This window comes from Mchenga conophoros, linkage group LG19, assembly GCF_057382185.1.
Source record: "Mchenga conophoros isolate Kocher_MC1m ecotype Shallow Benthic linkage group LG19, M_conophoros_male_GT1.1, whole genome shotgun sequence".
Taxonomy (NCBI): Eukaryota; Metazoa; Chordata; class Actinopteri; order Cichliformes; family Cichlidae; genus Mchenga; species Mchenga conophoros.
The window spans coordinates 10,772,299-10,792,270 of NC_140544.1; the positions used below are offsets into that span (position 1 = coordinate 10,772,299).

At 45.7% G+C, this 19,972-nt stretch overlaps 2 protein-coding genes across 4 annotated transcripts in view; one reads left to right on the forward strand and one right to left on the reverse strand.

The window, feature by feature from the left end:
• rtn4ip1 (reticulon 4 interacting protein 1) overlaps positions 1-11,857 on the reverse strand; it is a 32,556-nt gene extending 20,699 nt beyond the window's left edge. For both annotated transcript variants that reach the window (XM_085257568.1, XM_085257569.1), the window contains exons 1-7: positions 11,575-11,857; positions 7,538-7,689; positions 6,264-6,332; positions 2,739-2,863; positions 1,358-1,406; positions 798-934; positions 539-722 (exon numbers count right to left, since the gene is read on the reverse strand). In XM_085257568.1, the coding sequence (XP_085113694.1) occupies positions 539-722; positions 798-934; positions 1,358-1,406; positions 2,739-2,863; positions 6,264-6,332; positions 7,538-7,689; positions 11,575-11,857 (999 nt within the window). The remainder of the gene's footprint in view (positions 1-538; positions 723-797; positions 935-1,357; positions 1,407-2,738; positions 2,864-6,263; positions 6,333-7,537; positions 7,690-11,574) is intronic.
• A 124-nt stretch (positions 11,858-11,981) lies between these two features.
• Positions 11,982-16,997, forward strand: qrsl1 (glutaminyl-tRNA amidotransferase subunit QRSL1). 2 transcript variants are annotated; one of them, XM_085257566.1, is made up of 11 exons: positions 11,982-12,220; positions 13,532-13,691; positions 13,768-13,866; positions 13,950-14,046; positions 14,898-15,059; positions 15,140-15,315; positions 15,483-15,595; positions 15,791-15,983; positions 16,059-16,176; positions 16,283-16,488; positions 16,720-16,997. In XM_085257566.1, exons 1-11 carry the CDS (start codon positions 12,197-12,199, stop codon positions 16,914-16,916), a joined length of 1,545 nt encoding a protein of 514 aa, XP_085113692.1. In that variant the 5' UTR covers positions 11,982-12,196; the 3' UTR covers positions 16,917-16,997. The 2 variants fall into 2 exon arrangements, with proteins under 2 accessions (XP_085113692.1, XP_085113693.1); XM_085257567.1 differs by lacking the exon at positions 11,982-12,220 and adding an exon at positions 12,247-13,109.
• Positions 16,998-19,972: the final 2,975 nt, after the last annotated feature.

Sequence of the window (19,972 nt, forward strand, 5' to 3'; positions counted from 1 at the left end):
CGATCGTCTTCCTTCGCTCTACCGCAGGTTGCAGTCACATGGTGAGAGTAGGCGTGTAGAACAACCACAACATCAGCACCTTCAGGGTCATCACAGCGTGCAACACTGCACCTCGCACTCCTGAAACACAGACTCCTGCATTCAGGGCAGAAATTCCTCCCCAACCCAGAGTGAGCACTCCACCCTTTTTCTGGTGGAGAATCATGACCTTAAACTTCAAGGTGCAACTTTTCATCCCTGCAAACTACCACGAGATTCTGAGACCACTGCACCTACAACCTTTGCTCATGAACATTATGAACAGAACTCCAAGGGCAGGCGTGGTGGAGTACAAACCCCACCAGGAACAAGGGCAGTGATACGAGCCAACCTTCCACTATAGCTGTACCCAAACCCAGGTGTTAAAATTGAAAATAAACACCACTGAATGTGTCTGTCGCTGGTTTAATATTCCGACCCTACAACCGAGAAAACAAAGTGTAAAAAACCTCCTGTTTCTATGAAAGTTAGAAAACTAAACAACTCCATCTAAGCTTACTTTTAAGGCCTTGCTGGCCACTGTAGCGGCGGACTGCATCATGCCGTCAGCTACACCCAGCCTGTCGGTGTTCTGCATGAACGGCGTCACCAGGGTGACGTACTTGGCGCCGCTCCACGGCTTCAGCAGCTTCAGCGCCCAACTCTCCGTGTCACCCCCGACATTATCCAGGATCAGGTCGAACCTTAAAGATAACAAAGTAAATCAGACCAAGATGACAAACGGAGGCAGAGATTCAGTCGGAGTGAGGCCTGCTTACTTCTCCAGAGCGCTGAGCGGCTCCTCGACGGGCCCAGCGGTGTAGTCCACCACGTGGTCCGCCCCGAGCCCCCTTAAGAACCGCTCGGCGTTCTGGGAGCAGGTAACGGTCACGTGGGCGCCCCACGCCTTCACCATCTGAGCAGGAACAACATCAGACTTGTATACAAGTTTCATTTCGGTTAAATCAAATGTTTAGTTTTTCATTTTAACCATGATGAAGAAAAAATGTAAGAATTTGTTCTTTTTAAGCTAAAGAAGTGCGGTTGTTTTTTTTTCTCTAATATTTAAAGAGAGATGGTGTTGAAGCTGATTTTAAGGATATTTTACATGTTTAGCTTTAATGTGTTTTTACCTAGTGGAAAAACTCCGGCTGTTTTTTAACGGTTTACGTCTGCGATCAGACGTCAGAGTTAACTGTGCTTAAATCAAATATTAAATGTGAGACCAGGTGAGCGTCTAACCTGTGAGCATTTTTCAGATCAAACGTTACTTCATTGTGACATGTCGAGTGTTTAGGTGACCACAAGTGGTCATTATTGTCCAGCTTTTCATGCGTACCTGTACAGCAAACGTTCCCACTCCTCCAGATCCTCCAAGGATCAAAATCCTGCAACAGAAAAGCCAAAACAATGAAGGAGACAACCGAAGCAATCACCTGGTCAACTGAAGGGAAACCCGGCGACTTTTCCCCCCAAAAAAGAAAAAAACAACTACAAGGAAAAAAAACTTATTTTTTCTCCTTTCAGCTTGCAGGTACTTTCAAAATAAGAGCGAGAAAACTGTCTTTTATCAAACCAATTAATAAAGGCAAACATTAAAAAGCAGCTGGTTGTGTTGGTCGGAGGCAACTGTTATACAGGTGTGTTCATGTTAGCAGGTAAGCTAACATTAAGCAGAAGAAACCTTTGGTCTAATAGAAACAAAGCTGCGATGGGATAAAGTCAATGCAATGCAGCTAATATGAGAAATATAAGACAATAATTCTAAATTACTGCATGTCTCTGCATCATGTATTAAAACAGGACTTTATTTACCTGAAGTTAAAAAATACTCTCCATGCTTCCATGTTGTGTAACATGAGATCCGAGGTTCAATCCTGCTGCTCGTATTTGTATTGTATTTCTAAGTTGGTGGTTTTTGTCCTCGTGATTGTCACATGAGGGTTTCAGGTAAGTGTCAGCAGGTGCCTGGTGGATATGGCCATCACTCAGTCACCTGTGTTGCACTGTTGGTACTTGGTACACGAAGCAGCGCAGGCACTGATACAGCTGTTTATTATAGCTCAATCTGCACTGTCCACAACGCTTTGACTTTTCTCCACTCAGCAGTTGCTCGTCTTCCTCCCCTCACCCCCAACAAAGGCCTCTTTGGTGAAACAAGCGTCAGGTTAGTTACATCGCTGTAGCTGGTTTATTGGTATGTTTCCGGTGGCTCATTTTATTTACACTGAGACTGATGTGGGGTAAGGTCATTTTTCTCTCTGTTTTGTCTTGCAGGTAAATTAGTGCAAATTGTAAACACACTGGTCAGGGCTCATTACCCGGTCCAATCTCAGGACTTAATAAAAAATATCTTTATAATTATCAGGTTCTAAGATGAGGTTAGTACAACCTCAGATGAGCCACAGCACCTGACAGATTAAACCGTGTCGTTATTTATGCCACAAAAAGCACAGATGCAGAAGCAGTTTGTGAGGAATGAAGTAATATTTGATGAAATGGCTAAATGTTATTAACTAATCGTTAGGGTGGCGGTGGCATGACTTTGGCCTCGTCTGATTGGTCAATTAATCAATTATATTGTTTCACTCATCATATTATTTGCATCTAGAGTTTACGAGGCTCCTTTTAGATCCCGCCTTAATAAGCGAGCTAAAAGGGGCTCAGGAGGAACAGTTGGCGAGCTTCACTGGGATGGATTAAACTTTCCATGTCCTCACCTCTTGTTGGCACAGTTGTCCTTTCTCAGACCGCCAGTATTAACCAGCGCTGACCAGGCGGTGGTTGCCACGTAGGGAATGGCAGCAGCCTCGATGTGGCTCAGACACTTTGGTTTGTGGGACACCTAAACAGGACAAACAGTAATAATAGCAGCAGTTAATAAGAGCAGCAGCTTCCTGTAGTCATCATGAAAACAGCTCATCTCTACATTTTAGAGGAAGTGAAGCAGTAAAAAGGAGTATTGGTGTCATTCAAAATAATTAAGGTGGGGGTGACTGGGCTAAAAAAAAGTCAGGATTACAGTATTAAAATATATTACAGGGAAAAAAAGGAAATTTGATAAAAAAGCATCACAGTTCATAGCTTATCGTCTATACAGTGACAAATGGGACCTTGAACTTGAGTAGGATTCAGATTAAGACCAATCAGAGATCGTTATGTAAAATCTGACTGAGTTATAGTTCTTGTGAACTGTGACAGGACAAACAGACAGAGGCTCAGTAAACCTTCACCTGTATGAGCTAAAAACCCAGAACATTTACAAGAAAATAGACTCAGAGTAAATTAAACTTTAAAAAAGTAGAAGCCCCTCCACGTATCGCTACCTTATCGTGGTGGAGGGGTTTGTGTGTCCCAGGGATCCCAGGGGCTACGTTGTCTGGGGGCTTTTGCCCCCCGGTAGGGTCTCCCATGGCAAATTGGTCCTGGGTGAGGGACCACACAAAGAGCGATTCAGAAGACCACTATGACAAGACCATCGAGGGAACAGTTCATCCTGCCCGGGACAGAGTTAGGGAGCACCGGGTTTACCGCTGAACCCGAGCGGTGTTTTGTTGTTGGACTTCTGTGCAAACCACAGTTTGGCCATAACGAACACCATGTTCAAACATAAGAGTGTCCATAAGTGCACGTAGCACCAGGACGCTCTAGGCCACAGGTCGATGATGTATTTTAATCGTATCACCAGACCTGAGGCCATATGTTTTGGACACTTGGGTAAAGAGATGGGCTGAGCTGTCAACTGCTCACCACCTGGTGGTGAGTTGGATCAGGTGAGGGAGGACGCTGGACAGACCTGGCGTGTGCTGGGAAAGGCTAGCAGAGGCTCCAGTCTTTGAGAGCTTCAACACACACCTCAGGCAGAGCTTCAACAGCATTCCAAGACTGGGGACATTGAGTCCAAATGGACCGTGTTCAGCACCTCCATTGCTGAAGCCGCTGCACTAAGCTGCGCCCGCAAGGTGGTTGGTGCCTGTCGTGGTGGACAACAGAGGTGAGGGGAGTCAACGAGCTCAGGCTTGGTTAGCCTGTGGGACTCCGGAGGCAGCTGGTAGGTACCGACAGGCTAAGCAGAAGGTGGCTCGGGCGGTGCCTGAAGCAAAAACTCGGGTGTGGGAGGAGTTCGGAGAGGCCATGGAAAAAGCAACCCGTCATGTGACTCAGGAGGGGAAAATGGTGTTCTACCTGCACTGTGTATAGTGCGGGTGGAGTTCTGCTGACTTCGACTGAGAAAATTGTCGGGCGGTGGAAGGACTACTTCGAGGACCTCCTCAATCCCACTGACACATCTTCCGAGGTGGAAGCAGAGTCTGGGGACGAAGGGGATGACCTGCCAATCTCTGGGGGCGAGGTCACGGAGGCAGTTAAACAACTCCTTGGTGGCAGAGCCCCTGGTGTGGACAAGGTCCACACCGAGTTCCTGAAGGCTCTGGATGTTGTAGGGCTGTCTTGGTTGACACACCTCTACAATGTTGCGTGGAGATCAGGGGCAGTACCCCTGGATTGGCAGACCGGGGTGGTGGTCCCCATCTTTAAGAAAGGGGACCGGAGGGTGTGTTCCAACTACAGGGGAATCACACTCCTCAGCCTCCCTGGGAAAGTCTATGCCAGGGTGCTGGAGAGGAGAGTCCGTATGTTAGTCAAACCTTGAATACAGGAGGAACAATGTGGTTTTCGTCCTGGCCGTGGAACACTGGATCAGCTTTGATCACGGTTCGCAGCAGAGTGTGAAACGGTGTGAATGACAATTAGCACCTCCAAATCTGAGGCCATGGTCCTCAGCCGGAAAAGGGTGGAGTGCCCACTCTGGGTCAGGGATGAGTGCTTGCCACAAGTGGAGGAGTTTATGTATCTCGCCTTACTTAAACCCCTCCAGGGAGAAGGACAGATTGGTGCTGCTGACGCTGTACGGGTCTGTTGTGGTGCTTTTACACTAAGCTCCCAATTTACTGGTCGATCTATGTCCCTAACTTCACCTATGGTCACGAACTGTGGGTAGTGACCGAAAGAACGAGATCACGGATACAAGCGGCGGAAATGAGCTTCCTCCGAAGGGTGGCCTCTCCCTTAGAAATAGGGTGAGAAGTTCAGCCATCCGGGAGGGGCTCAGAGTAGAACCGCTGCTCCTCCACATCGAAAGGAGCCAGTTGAGATGAATGGTAAATGGTATTTGTATAGCGCTTTACTAGTCCCTAAGGACCCCAAAGCGCTTTACACAGTCATCCACACACACACTCACACACTGGTGATGGCAAGCTATGTTGTAGCCACCCTGGGGCGCACTGACAGAGGCGAGGCTGCGCCACCGGGCCCTCTGACCACCACCAGTAGGCAACGGGTGAAGTTGCCTACTGGTGGAGATCAAAACTCCAGACATCGGGAGGCCCTCAGAACACAAGAGACCAAGGAAGACCAACAGAGGGGCAGCTGCGCCACTATCCCCGAAAGAGCTGACGAGAGTCCCAGATGAGGGGCCACTCAGCAGCCGTGGAGCAGAAGCCAGGGGGGGTTGCAGTGACGTGCCCGTGAGTTTATCTAAAAACCTTCAGTTTAACTTTCACTGACCGTCACCGTCTGTCAGTTTAGTTTATTTTGTTGTTTTTTTTCACACTGATATTGAAACTTAAACTGTGTAACTAGGGCTGCTCGATTATGGCAAAAATGATAATCACGATTATTTTCACTGAAATTGAGATCACGATTATTTGACGATATTTATTTAACCCTTTAAGACCTACCATAGAACCAAGTCCACCAGAGCTTATATTTTTTTTTTTTTTTTTACATGTTGTAGTGCCATTTGTGGGAGCATTTCAAGTTGCTATACATCAATACAACTGTTATAGCCCATATTTTAATAATATGTATGCATTAAGTCCATAGTAATTACATAAATTGCAAAAAAGTGCAATAAACTACAAAAAAAATTGAAAATCGCTTTTGTTTTGTTTACATATATTTCTACTTGGAGAAATTTAAGAGGTTTATCCCTCAAAACTTTAAGGTGTCGCGGATAAATGAGGGAGGGGCTAATAATCGGCTCAGTCATTTTTAATGATCGTTGAAAGCCCAGATCGTAATCGTGATTAAAATTCGATTAATTGAGCAGCCCTATGTGTAACAAACAAAAATCTAAATAAATAAGGAAACTGTTTCTGCAGAACTGACACTGATGAAAGTTTCCACTTCACAAACAGGAGAAATGAGACATTTATGTATTTTAAATACATAACGCTGAGCATTACCTCGTTGGCGCTCAGCACCACAAACTCCGCCAGGCTGCCCTGCTTCCACGGCGGGATCGCCGCCCAAACCTGAGGACGACACACAAACGGCTCAAATCTGCATTTCTGTGCAGCTAGTTCAGAGAAACTTCACACATGTGCTCCTCTGGGAAACGGTTACGGATGTAGTAAAAAAAGCAGAATGACTTCATGGGTGTTAAAAAATACAGTACATTTAAAGTCACAGCGCACACACACCTACACACACACACAAACACACACACTAAACTAAGTAATAAAGTAACTAATTACTTTTGAACCCTAACCTTACTTTTGAAGTAATGAAATACCTTCTTTGAGACGTAATCAATAATTAGTAAATAATTACTTTTTTCAAGTAACTTGACCAACACGGGTGGTGATAAGATAAAAATGGAGCTGTGAACTGAAAGGTCCCAGAAGGAAATAAAAGCACATTTTTTAAAAATGCAGCATTTAAAGAGCATTTGTGACCTTTTGAGGTATTGTTACCAAAATGGAGAACAAGCCAGATGTTATGACTGATAACAGTTTAACCTCACAAAGTTATGAAGGTGTGACGTTTCCTCTCATTTCCTTTGTGATATTTGTGGGGCAGCGCAGTGTGAAGATGAAAGTAAAATATATTTCACACGCCAGGAGCCTCATGAGGGCTGATGCCAGCCGGATGCTGACTAAAACTAATAATTAGTTGTTGTTTCTTTCCAAACTAGAAAAACTTGAATCGCATACATGGATGTCCCTCACCAGGATTCATCCGCTTGCATTTGAACACAGTTTGCTGTGGAGCCAATGTTATGTTACTCTTTCAAAGAGAGGGGAAGAAAAAAAGCGAGAGATGAAAACAACTGTGTTCGCGTTAAGGTATGAATGCCGTAAGTGCAGAACCAAATGTTCGACCAATAAAAGTCTATTGGGATCAAGTTGTACTGGTTTCTCTGAAGGTGGATGTAGCCAATCACACGGGCTCTGCCACGCCCACTGAGATTGTTAGCACCATTAGCAAGTGCAACACTGTCAGATTAAATTAACACAGAAACAAAAACACTGACTTCAGCAGATCAGGGAATTGTTTCCGGGTCAGCAATGTTGCCAACTTGTAGGAAGGTTGTATTCTTTCTGAGAGCAGCAGCACAGCGTAGAGGAAAACCTGAGGCCTTCTGAATTTTCTCTCTTAAAAGGGTTTGTTGACGGCAGCCGTGAAGAATCACAGTTAATTGGATTCTGCTCTCTGTGCGTACACCTCTTGTCTTTACCTCGTCCCCCTCTCTGAAGTGCTTCACGTCCAGGCCGCACTCCATGATGACCCCGGACACATCCCGGCCCAGAACGAGAGGAAACTCACTGCCCGACTGCTTGATGTTCAAAGGATCTCTCTTCATGGACAATGTAGCTGCGCCGTAGCCACCTGACGGGGAAAGAGTTTATGATTATTACATAAAGATTTAATGCTGTTTATGAATGTTTGTACTGGGACGTCAAAGTAATTCACCAACTGTAATTTTCAGCTCCACATTTTCATTCTTGGACAGTTCAAATTAATCCTTTATCCTGCCCCTCAGTCCTAAAGTGTCTCTTAAAGTAACTTAGCAACATAATTAAAAGGAGCATGAATCCAAAACTTCCTCTTCAAACTTCCTATAATTATTACTACTTTCAAATTCACGCGTGCAGCTCCTCAAGGATCCGTTCTCGGTCCTCTTCTACTTCACAGAGCGTTTTGAAAGTACAGAGGTCACAGATGAAGTTTATCATACTGAAGCTTTACTCAGATACAGCAGATAGAGTAGACGGTTGGCTGGAGTGTTTACATCAGCGGTCCCCAACCCCCGTGCCTCGGACCGGTACCGGTCCGTGAGTCGTTTGGTACCGGGCCGCGAGAGTTGAGGCTCAGGTGTGAAATGTATGGTTTTCAGGGTTTTTATCGGTTTTCAGCGTTATTTTGTTATCGTTTTTATCGTTAACTCTGTTTTCCTGGGTCTTTTCACGTGTATTATGAATAAATCTTCTTTTTTTCGGTACCGGTACTAGTTTTATTTTGTTGTATTTATCCGCGACACCTTAAAGACCGGTCCGTGAAAATATTAAAAGGTTGGGGACCGCTGGTTTACATACCACACTACATACTGCCCTGTCACACCTGGAGAAGAGAGACACGTATGTGAGAATGCTGTTTGTAGATTACAGCTCAGCATTCAATACCATCGTTCCCTCGAAGCTGGACAGGAAACTGCAGGATCTAGGACTGAGCAGCTCCCTCTGCAGCTGGATCCTCAGCTTCCTGTCTGACAGACGCCAAGTGGTCAGACTGGGCAGCATCACCTCATCCCCCATCACACTGAACACTGGTGCTCACTAGGGCTGCCACAAACGATTATTTTGATAGTTGACTAGTCACCGATTATTTTTGCGATTAGTCGACTAATCAGATCATGCATCCATACAGCTTATTGCACCAGCAGCATCTGCTCTTATATAACCATCATTAGCTTACAGCTTTAAGTGTTTAAGGTCTGTGCTAACTAAAAATAAAGACAAGATGATAGTTTGTTAAATTTTAATGAAATTTGCAGATTGTTTCGGTGAAGTTTAATAAACTCCTTGCTATCTAAAATATAACAGGACACCGGAGTAAATTCTCCAGCATCTCACACTTCTGATAATCAGCTGTCTGCTTGACGTTTATTCAGCTGTGTAAAAACTTTAATCTCAGCCAAACCGATTTACTCAGGAACAAATAAAATACTAAAAAGAAGCCAAACAATAACATTTTTAAGTTATCTAAGTGACTTATATATGTTTAACCTGAGTAGCGAAAGATGGCGGTGGGTTTGAAAATGATTTGCCCGGAGTCCGCTGTTCTCACGGCTCTAGTGAGCCTTGCCTCCGGCTAGCTATCGGAGCGCTTTTGAAAATATGTGGTGTCTTGATAAACTGAGCAGATATTTGAGGTTTACACAGTTACATTCTCGCCTGAATATATGTTAAACGTTTATTTTGTGACCCAGAAAGAATAATAAGAGTAATATTAAAACTAACTAGCTGCTGCCATTGTTGGAAACTGAGCTGGGCTGCGCTATGAATTCTGGGACAGAGCTGCTACTTCTTCAGGGTTTAACGGCAGCTGGCATCCTTGTACATGCAGTGCTGCCATCTTCTGTTTCAGTCCGTTATTACACTCTTAAATCCTACTACTTATTCCTGCGTCTTTTGTGATCTTACAAAGCTTCAAACGAGCGTTGACTATTAAATCAGTTGTTGACGATTGTGATAGTCGACTAATCGTGGCAGCCCTAGTGCTCAGTGTGTACTGAGCCCTCTCCTGTACTCACTCTACACCTACGACTGCACGGCCACTAACAGCTCCAACATCATTGTAAAGTTTGCGGACGACACTACAGTGGTGGGTCTTATTACCAACGGTGATGAGACAGCTTATAGGGAGGAGGTCAGCGCCCTGACCCACTGGTGTCAAGACAACCATCTCACCCTCAACGTCGCAAAGACAAAGGAGTTGATAGTGGACTTCCGGAGGTGCAGAAAAGTACACACCCCCATCACCATCAACAGCGCTGCTGTGGAGAGAGTGAGCAGCTTCCGCTTCCTTGGTGTACATCTGGCTGAGGATCTTACGTGGTCAGTACACACAAACAAAACAGTGAAGAAGGCGCAGCAGCGCCTCTTCTTTCTCAGGAGACTGAAAAGATTCGGCACAAGCCCCCACATCCTCAGGACCTTCAGACTGCTTCCATCAGGAAGGAGGTTCTGCAGCATCCGGTCCCGTACCAGCAGACTGAGAGACAGCTTTTTCCACCAGGCCATCAGACTGCTGAACACTTCATAGACACCTCACCTCCACTACTGGAACTTCAACATTATGCACTCAACACTGTACAGTAATGCCACTGTTTTGCACAATATCCAACTACCAACCTCTGTAAATTTTATCTATTTATTTTACTCTATTTAATTTGTAAAATATGTATACACACACACACACACACATATGTACACACACGTAGACATACATATTTAGTATACGCATTCAGTAATATGCATACACTCTTATATTGTACATATATTTATTCATATAATTCTCAGATTTAGCCATTCTTATATTTGCTTGTTCTTATGTTATTGCACACCTCTGTTGCTCGTGAAGCTCGCACACAAGAATTTCACTCACATGTACTGTACCAGTGTACCTGCACATGTAACGTGACAATAAAAGTGATTTGATTAGATTTGAAAACAACCAAAAGAACAGTTTCCCATCAACCCCCTCAGAATCACATGTTTTATTACACCGTTGTTTGTATATTTTATCCATGCAGGCATGTGGTTGATAATATGATATCTCTAATAATGCTGGTGCTCAGAGTAGGTCAAAAGAATCATGCTGTGCAAAAACAGGTGGTTGAGGTGCACCACACACATCCCAGTGACATGTTTCAGAAAGACTTTCAGCTGAAATGATCTAAACCAGGGGTGTCAAACTGAAATACACAGTGGGCCAAAATTCAAAATGGAACAAAGTCGCGGGCTAACGTTAATATTTATTGAAAAAAAAAAAATCTTCCTCCAGATATAAGAATGAATCTTTTCTTATGGACTCAAACAAGTTTAGCTGAAAAACTGAATATGGAACAGCAAAGCTTAATACTAAACAATATATATATTAGCTGTATAATACCAGTAGGTCAGCTCTGATAGTAATTTGGTATGGCTTCGCGGGCCAAATGTAATTAGGCTGCGGGCCAAATTTGGCCCGCGGGCCAGAGTTTGACACCTGTGATCTAAACTAACAGCTCTGTGATAATCACAGTTTTTATATCATCACAGTGAGTCATGCACATTTTATTCCTCTTTTAAATTATTCCACTCTTAAAAGTTTTAATTTATTCATTCATCTTCTTCCTTTTGTGCACTTTTCCATTACTGAGCTTCTTTTTTTCACCTGTTATAGGCTGTGTTTATTGTTTTGGCTACAGTGGTTTTCAGATAAGTAAATGATATCTTATCTAACGGTGCCTATAAGAGCTGCCCCAGGGGACCCTGGAGCTGGGCCCGGGCCCGGGCCTCTGGCTCATCCTGATAAGAACCACGGATTTATCACAATGTGTTTTCTTGCACCTGCGTGCAAAAATTTAAACTGTGAAACAGACTTTCCACAGTGATATGCTGCGGTTTGTGGAGGAGGGGCCACTCTCATTCTGACTCTTTTCGACCACAGAGCAGAAAACAACCGCTGTGCGGCTGCTGTTCTCGTTTGCCAGCCTTGAATCGCGCTCACCTCTCATGGCGACGTCGATGGGGCTGAGTCCTGCTGCAAACACCTTGACAATCACCTCATTGGGATAGTTGATGATGGGAAAGCTGGCGTTCTTGGTGAACCGTAAGACCTCATTGCTTCCGTATTTATCAATGACCCAGGCGGGCATGACAGTCCTGCACCTGCTGGAGGTGCTGAGCAGCCTGGCGCACCTGGGCAGGGAGCTGTGCACACCTGGAGACTCGCTCAGGTGGAGCAGCACCCTGCTGTGCACCAAACGTCTCAGAGAAGTCATCTTTAGCATCTCACAAATACAACTGGACGCGCAGGCGCATTCAACGTGTGCAGATTAGAGGGTGAAGCTGGTTGAAATCTGCCGCTACCTGCTCTCTCTGTCATGTAAACACACGTGGAAGTCTCACATTCATCTAAACGAAGTGGAAATGCTTAAAATCCTCATGTGGAAACGTCCTTCCGCTCTTCCCTAACACCGGCTTCCTCCTCCGGTGTCTCCGCCAATCAGAGCGCGAGTTACTAAACCGCTGTCGAATCACAGGCAAGCGTGTTAGAGGAAACAAACATGGCGGCTCGCAGAGGCCGTTCGCTGCGGGAAGGTTGTTTGTAAAGTGAAAGGTGCTCCGAGATGCTGAGCCGGACGATAAAGCAGGTCAGTGACGGCAGTGTCTGTGCCGCGCAGCGACTCACCAACACACGAAGTCTTCATCAGACAGACGACGAATCATCTTCATCAGACAGCACGCAGTGACGCGTTAGCAGCCACTAAAACGCGTACAGGTAGCATGAAGGCATAGCTGAGAATAGCGGCGGTTTCATATTGAGATATGCAACATGTTTATAACGAATGAAGCCCGTTTGTGCCGCTTTGTAATGACGTCTTTATTTCATGAGAAAGCTGCAGGAACAACAGAGAGGTGGTCAGCGAACATCATGTTGATGGAGAAGCGCAGAGCACTGTGGATCACAGACAGCAGTGGGGGTCAGAGCACATTTGTGAAGTGAAGGCATGCTATGGTGTATGGTTTGGAGACGATGGCAATGACAAAAAGACAGCTGAAGGTGTTTAGATGTTCTCTGGGAGTGAGCAGGATGGCGAAGATTAGATGCGAGTCCATCAGAGGGACTCAGAGTTAGAGGGGAGAGGCTGAGAGGGTTTGGACATCTGCCGAGGAGGAAGAGAGGATATCTTGGAGAAAGGAAGATGGAGATGCAGGCAGGAGGAAAAGCGGAAAACCTCAGATGATGATGGATGTCGTGAAGGACATTTTCAATTCAACTTTATTTTTACAGCAGAAAATCACAACAACAGTTGCCTCAAGCTGCTTTATACTGTAAGGTCGAGACCATACAGTTATACAGAGGAAACAGAAAACCCAACAGTCACATGACACCTGTGAGCAAGCGCTCACCTCCGGCATCTCCAAGCTTAGGGAGAGGCAGCCATCTGCTGTGACTGGTTGGGGTGAGACGCGCTGTGGAAGAGAGCCAGAGATTATTAATAACTCATGGTTAAATTCAGTGAGGTGTAAAAACACATGGTGAGTGAAAAAGCAGAAGAAGAGGAAACACTAACAGATTCTAATTTGTTCATGTAAATGGAGAGTCTGGAGTTCCACAGGGTTCAGTGCTGGGACCAATTCTGTTTACATTATACATGCTTCCCTTAGGCAGTATCATTAGAAGACATTCTCACTGCTATGCATCTTTCTCCTATATATCGACTGCAATATATAAGAAACACGGGAGTCTCCCAGGCCATCTGTCCCCCACAGAACAGCAGTCTGCTGTGTCTGCACTGTGTTCTGTCTGCTGTTGAATGTGCAGTCCTGCGTTGATTCTTTTTGCTGCTTCACTGTCACAGTTAAAAAAGCTTCGATGTAGTTTCTTTGTGATACTGTAATGTTATTAATAAAATGCACGAGTTTGATTCCAGCTCTGCTGTTTCATCGTCGTTCTTCAGGTGTCTTTAGCGCTGCGGGAGGGACGAATCTCTCCGACAGAGCTCTGCAGAAAATGCCTGAATCGCATCAGGAAAACGCAGCACCTGAACGCTTACATCACGGTGACAGAGGAGCGTGCTCTGGAGCAGGCTCAGCAGGCAGAACGCAGACTGCAGCGAGGTGAGGACATCTCGAGTCGGGCTCGATTTGGTTCCGTGTGACTCGGGTGTCACTGCTTGATCTCTTCTACCTTCAGGTGTGCCCAAAGGTCCTCTGGATGGAATCCCGTTTGCTGTCAAGGATAATTTCTGCACGGAGAATATCAGGACCACATGTGCCTCCAGGATGCTTAAAGGTCTGTGTGAAGTGGGTTAATAAAAACAACTTGTTTTTCACTCCATTGCAGCCCAGTACTTATATATCCTGCTTTTCCTGCAGACTACACTCCTCCTTATAACGCCACAGTGGTCCAGAAACTCCTCGACCAGGGGGCAGTTTTAATGGGGAAGACCAACATGGATGAGTTTGCAATGGGGTAACTGAGTTTTTGCAGTATTTTTGATTAAAGTAGAAGAGATGTCAGGACTGAACATTTAAGTGTTGTTAAAATCTGCAACCAAATCCGTTCACACCTACATCAAGTGTTGCAGTCTAAGCGCAGAGTCAGACTAACGAACTGGTCGTCTGTGCGATGGATCGACCACAGTGTGAACAAACTGCAGCAGTTTAATGTTTCTGATGTAGAGGAACAGAAACCAGCACTGGGAGGTTAAACTGGATCTTTGATCTGGAGGAAATGTGACAAAGTGCATTCTGGGTAAACTTTGCAGGCTCATATCAGCATGTGAGATAAGTGGCTGCTCAGAACAAGTTAGAGCAGATGAAAGGTGACCTTTGTGCCTACATGTGATGCCTCCTGGCTCGTTTTCTAGTCATTGTGGAGTTACATGTGGATCCTTCTGTCCTGTCGGTCTGTATTGTTAAGCTGTTTGCATCATCAGATTATGTAAAATGAGGGTTATGATGGGAAAAATCTTCATATCCAACACTAAACTATATACCAGGAAAATTACTGTTTGGGAATTGTCAGAGTCATGAAGCCTGAATGACTGCAAGGCGCCGTGCATTGTCATGCATGTTGCCCCGCTGGTGTTGTTCAGGTTCTTTGGACATGATTCAAAATGTTCATCCCCGTTCCATCTAAGTTATACTTGCAAACTCCATCTTTGTGTAGCGCTGACTCACAGCATTCTCGTGTGAGGAGGAATCAAAATGTGGTTAAAAAGATAAATTCACTGAACAAACAAAGGTTACAAAAAAGATTTCTGTGAATTCTGCAGGTGAGCTGCAGTTTTTCTCATATGGATCCGTTTGTTTTCCTCGCAGTGCGGGCAGTACTGATGGTGCTTTCGGCGCCGTAAAGAATCCCTGGGGTTACGCCGCGCCCTACAGAGAGCGGACGAAGGCAGACCCGGACTCGGACTGGGTCGTCACTGGAGGCAGTTCAGGTGGAAGCGCCGCAGCTGTGGCCTCGCTCACCAGCTACCTGTGAGGAGACTTGTTCGGGCTCTCGTCTTCAGTAAGACTGTCAGGATCTCCGTGTTTACATGTGATGCTCTTCTTGGCAGAGCTTTGGGTTCAGACACGGGCGGATCCACACGAAACCCCGGGTCGTTGTGTGGCGTCGTGGCCCTGAAGCCCACTTATGGTCTGCTGTCCAGACACGGTCTCATCCCCCTCGTTAACTCCATGGACGTCCCGGGCATAATGACACGCAGCGTGAACGATGCGGCCGTCGTCTTAGGTGAGAATCCCCCAGGTGACCCTGGACATCAACACGCAGCAGCTCTATGATTAAGAATGTCTGAATAAGAATGTCTGCCGCTCTAAAGGAAACTGCAGCTGTCTCATTTCGCAGCACATCGGCCAAACAGCACGACTCACCTGGGATTATGTTGTCGTGTCGTGCAGGTATCCTCCAAGGCCGCGACGTCAGAGATTCAACAACAGTTCCCGCCCCTTCATCACTAACAGAGCTTCCTGAAGACTTTGATGTTAAGAACATCTGTGTGGGCATCCCTAAGGTGACACTACAAACTACCTCAGCATTACACGCCAACATATTACTTTGCAGGAGGGAATATTGAGGTCAGCACTGAGATGAACCTTAACATGGAAGCTGCTGAGATGATTGCATTGATTGCAAAGGCAGGTAGATGAAAGTCGAGTATGAACAACAAGTTGAGCTGTTGTTCTGTCTCTCCTGTGCTGCACGTCAGGAGTATCACGCCCCGGGCCTCTCCGAGGAGACTCTGGCCCAGTGGAGCAGCGTGGCCGACTTGTTTGAGGAAGCTGGAGCGCGGGTGGAGCGAGTGTCGCTCCCCCATACGCAGTACTCCATCGTGTGCTACCACGTCCTGTGCCACGCCGAGGTGGCGTCCAACATGGCCCGGTTTGACGGCCTGGAATACGGTAATGAATCGTGCTGTGGTGTGTGGGTTTGGCACTTCTTATAGCGGATGTGATGAAGTCTGACTCTGCCAGCAGGCCACCGCAGCCAGATGGACAGCTCGACAGAGGTCATGTACGCCTCGAGCAGGCACGAGGGCTTCAACGACGTCGTCAGAGGGAGGATTCTGTCTGGGAACTACTTCCTGCTAAAACGGTGAGACTGAGCCGTCGTGTTTCCGAGCCATGGAGGGATCCTGTGATCCTCTCCATCTCTCGATCTTTTTCTAAAGAATAATTGTGTCCTTTTATTTTCCCCCTAGGAACTACCAGCACTACTTTGTGAAGGCTCAGAAAGTTCGCCGGCTCATTGCGAATGACTTCCAGCGCGTGTTCAGCTCTGGTGTCGATGTACTGCTGACGCCCACCACGCTGACGGATGCGGCTCGTTACCACGACTTCACTCAGGAAGATAACCGAACGCGCAGCGCACAGGAAGACGTCTTCACGCAGCCCGCCAACATGGCAGGTAGGCACTGAAGCTGCATGCAGAGGAAGTGTGGGAGGAGCATTTAAATATGTTGGGGATAAGCACACCATGCACACCTGTAACTGAGGAGCTTAAGAAGCTGCTTCTCGTTTCCCTCCTGCACATGAAGTGAAATGAAACTGGTGTTTTTGAGCCGAAGCAGCGTTCTCTGTTCACTCTGTGACTTAGAGCATCCAGCTTCTCTCAACTCTCTCTCTCTCTGCACACCAGGTCTCCCTGCTGTCTCTGTGCCGACGGCTTTGTCGAGACGGGGCCTTCCCATTGGCCTACAGCTCATAGCTCCCGCTCTCCAAGACCGAAAGCTGCTCAGCGTGGCCCAGTGGATCGAGCAGAGGGTTGGTTTCCCCTCGATCAGTGACTTTGAGGACTCGGGAATGACGAGACGGGAGCAGACGGGAGCTGCGTGAGGAGCTTGAAGCTTCTCCGTTACCTTGACTGTCTGTCACAGCTGACTTTATTTGTCGTGCTAATAAACACATGCATTTGTTCTAAGGTCTTTTTTTTACTCCTCAGCCTTTCAGGACATTCTTAGGATCCATAGGGACGCTCAGTTTAAACAGCTTGGATCTCGTATCTGTATGAGTGGCTGCCTAATATCGCCATGTCTGGTATCTCAAGCCCCTCCCACCTGCTCTTTATATCTTCTATAGCCAATCAGAGGAAAGTTGGCTAACAGCCACACGAGAGTAAAAATAGAGAAGCAATATCTAACTCCTAAGAAACAACGGTTGCCCAGCATGTTGCAAGTAGCTTTGGTGACCAAATGGTTACCCAGAGGCTGAGCGAGCAGTGCCATGAGGCTTTGTTCACACAGCGATCGTCTCCACACAGATGTTGCCCAGTTTGGACCTTCTGCAGTCACTCTGAAGGTTTTCACATCATTTCCATCTAATTTATAAACGGGCAGATTCAAATATACTCACAACTCATTTGTGACGAGTCTCTTTGCCAAAGAGCACTCAAGCCAACTGGTCGCTAACTGGTTTCTTCTGGTTTCCTGTTTAACAGCGAGGTTGTAGAACCTCTGTGTCACGTTGCAGTCCTGGAGCAACTACATCACGAACCAGGCACAGCCTTCTCCCACGACCCTTTAGTCTGAAGGCAGAGAGACGTGACAAAAGCCAGAGATTAATCTTAACTAACACATAAACACAGAATGACGAGGAAAAGCTCAATGCATCATGGGAATCCTCCCGCAGCATAACTAAGGGAGGATTCAGGGTCACCTGGTCCAGCCCTAACTGTATGCTTCAGCAAAAAGGAAAGTTTGAAGCCTAATCTTAAAAGTAGAGATAGTGTCTGTCTCCTGAATCCAAACTGGAAGCTGGTTCCACAGAAGAGGGGCCTGAAAACTGAAGGCTCTGCCTCCCATTCTACTTTTAAATACTCTAGGAACAAGTAGGCCTGCAGAGCGAGAGCGAAGTGCTCTAATAGGGTGATATGGTACTACAAGGTCATTAAGATAAGATGGGGCCTGATTATTTAAGACCTTGTATGTGAGGAGCAGGATTTTGAATTCTGGATTTAACAGGAAGCCAATATAGGAGAAATCTGCTCTCTCTTTCTAGTCCCTGTCAGGACTCTTGCTGCAGCATTTTTATGGAGTTTTTTGGGACATCCTGATAATAATGATTCATAATAGTTCAGTGTAGCAGTGAGAGAAGTACGTGCAGGCTGTAAGTCTATCGCAGTGTCGTCATAATTCTGTGATGCCACAGATCTCAGACTGCTGTTGTCTCTGTGGCATCAAACAGAGGCTGGTCTTAAAGGGACAGGAGCCAACTACGTCAGTACAAACAGGAAGGAAATTAATAAACAAAGATTTCATAATCAGCCTAGTATGCATGCATGTACTGATCAATGCTCTTCGGGCTCTTTGTGCATCACAAATGACTGTCTCAGAATTACTTAGTTTGCACTCAAATGCTGGAATTAACCCAGAGTGAAATCTGTCCCGTCAGCCACTTAGTGCTGGGAGCTGGCCTCTGTTCACAAACAGGGTCCTGATCTTTAAAGCAGTCGGTTTTATTTCTATAACACTCGTCATTACATGAAAACTCAATGTGCTTACTGCAGTTCGAGGATCTGTGAGATCAGGGAGGAAGTATTTGAAAGGTAACTTAATTATAAGATCCTTAAAATGTCAAACTGTTCATCAAACAAGGTCTGTGATACATGAAAACTTCACTTCAAGTTGCAGTTATGAAACATCAACAATATTTCAGACGGTCACATGTTCTTGGGAACATCGAGACGATGCGTCTCCGTTTTCCTTACTTCAGATTAATATTAATTTTTACCTGAATTGTCTCATTTTGTCTTATCTGATCATGTAAGTTAGGAAAACTTCAGCTTATGCTTTCATTTTTGCGCAAAACCCTTTGAGACGTTCTTTAATGTCATTAGAAGTCAGATATGTGAAGTTTCATAATTTTTGTAAGGAGGTTAAAACGGATTCCCAACTGAAATACAAGCTGAGAACGTTTGGAGATTTTTGTCATTTTTGCAGCATTTTGAGCCCTCGTGACTTCATAAACACGAGTACAAATATCCACATGAACTTTCAGGAGTGCAAAACACATTTAAGCTCAACGAATCAAGTGTCAGAGTCTAAAGCCTGATCCTTTGTTCATCTTGTTATTGCCAAACTGGATGAATAAACCATAAAAACGCAACTTTTAAGTTTGGACAGTGGACTTCTTTTGCCTGCGTACAAAATATGATCTCAGTGCAGCAGGGGCTTGTTGACTTTTAATTGTGGGATGTTTGGTTTGTCAAACAAAAGAAATTGTCACTACAGATAGTATGAAGGTAAAAATGCGCCATTGTTTCTCACGTTGTCCCCTGCAGACGTGAGGATTTATTTGACCCCTCCCACCTGCCCGACTCTTTCCATCGCTCCTCATCTGATCCCGGTCTTCATTACAAAGTCGCCCACATGAGGAGGACGTGCAAGCGAAGAGCAGAGGAGTGGTTCCTGTTATGCTTGATAATAGCATGCAGGCGCCGGTCTGCAGCTGTCAAACTGAAAGCTGATGTGTAAAAGGCTTTGAAAGCTTTTTTTCACGCCACACAAACATTGTGTTTTCCTGGACTCGTGTCACATGTCAGGATGTAAACAACAGTCTGCTGCACTCTTCACAGCTCAGCCTCTGCTGTCACGAGCTGCTCGTTCTTCAGCTGAGAGCTTATTTCTGAATCCAAACATCACCGGGGTGCTTTAGTTTTATTGCTAACATGCTAACATGTCTGTGACCAGGCTGGATCATGAAGTCTCGTCTTTTTATTTTCTGATTCGTATAGTTGCCTCCTTTGGTCACTGTTAGAGTCAGAGACACTAAATCAGTCTTCCTCAGTAGGAACCACTTCAGACTTCAACTCTGTGCTGGTTTGGCCCAGGCTGTGTTTACCTCATCTAACCAGTGGTGATATCACAATGGCGACATCCATCTTTGACATACAG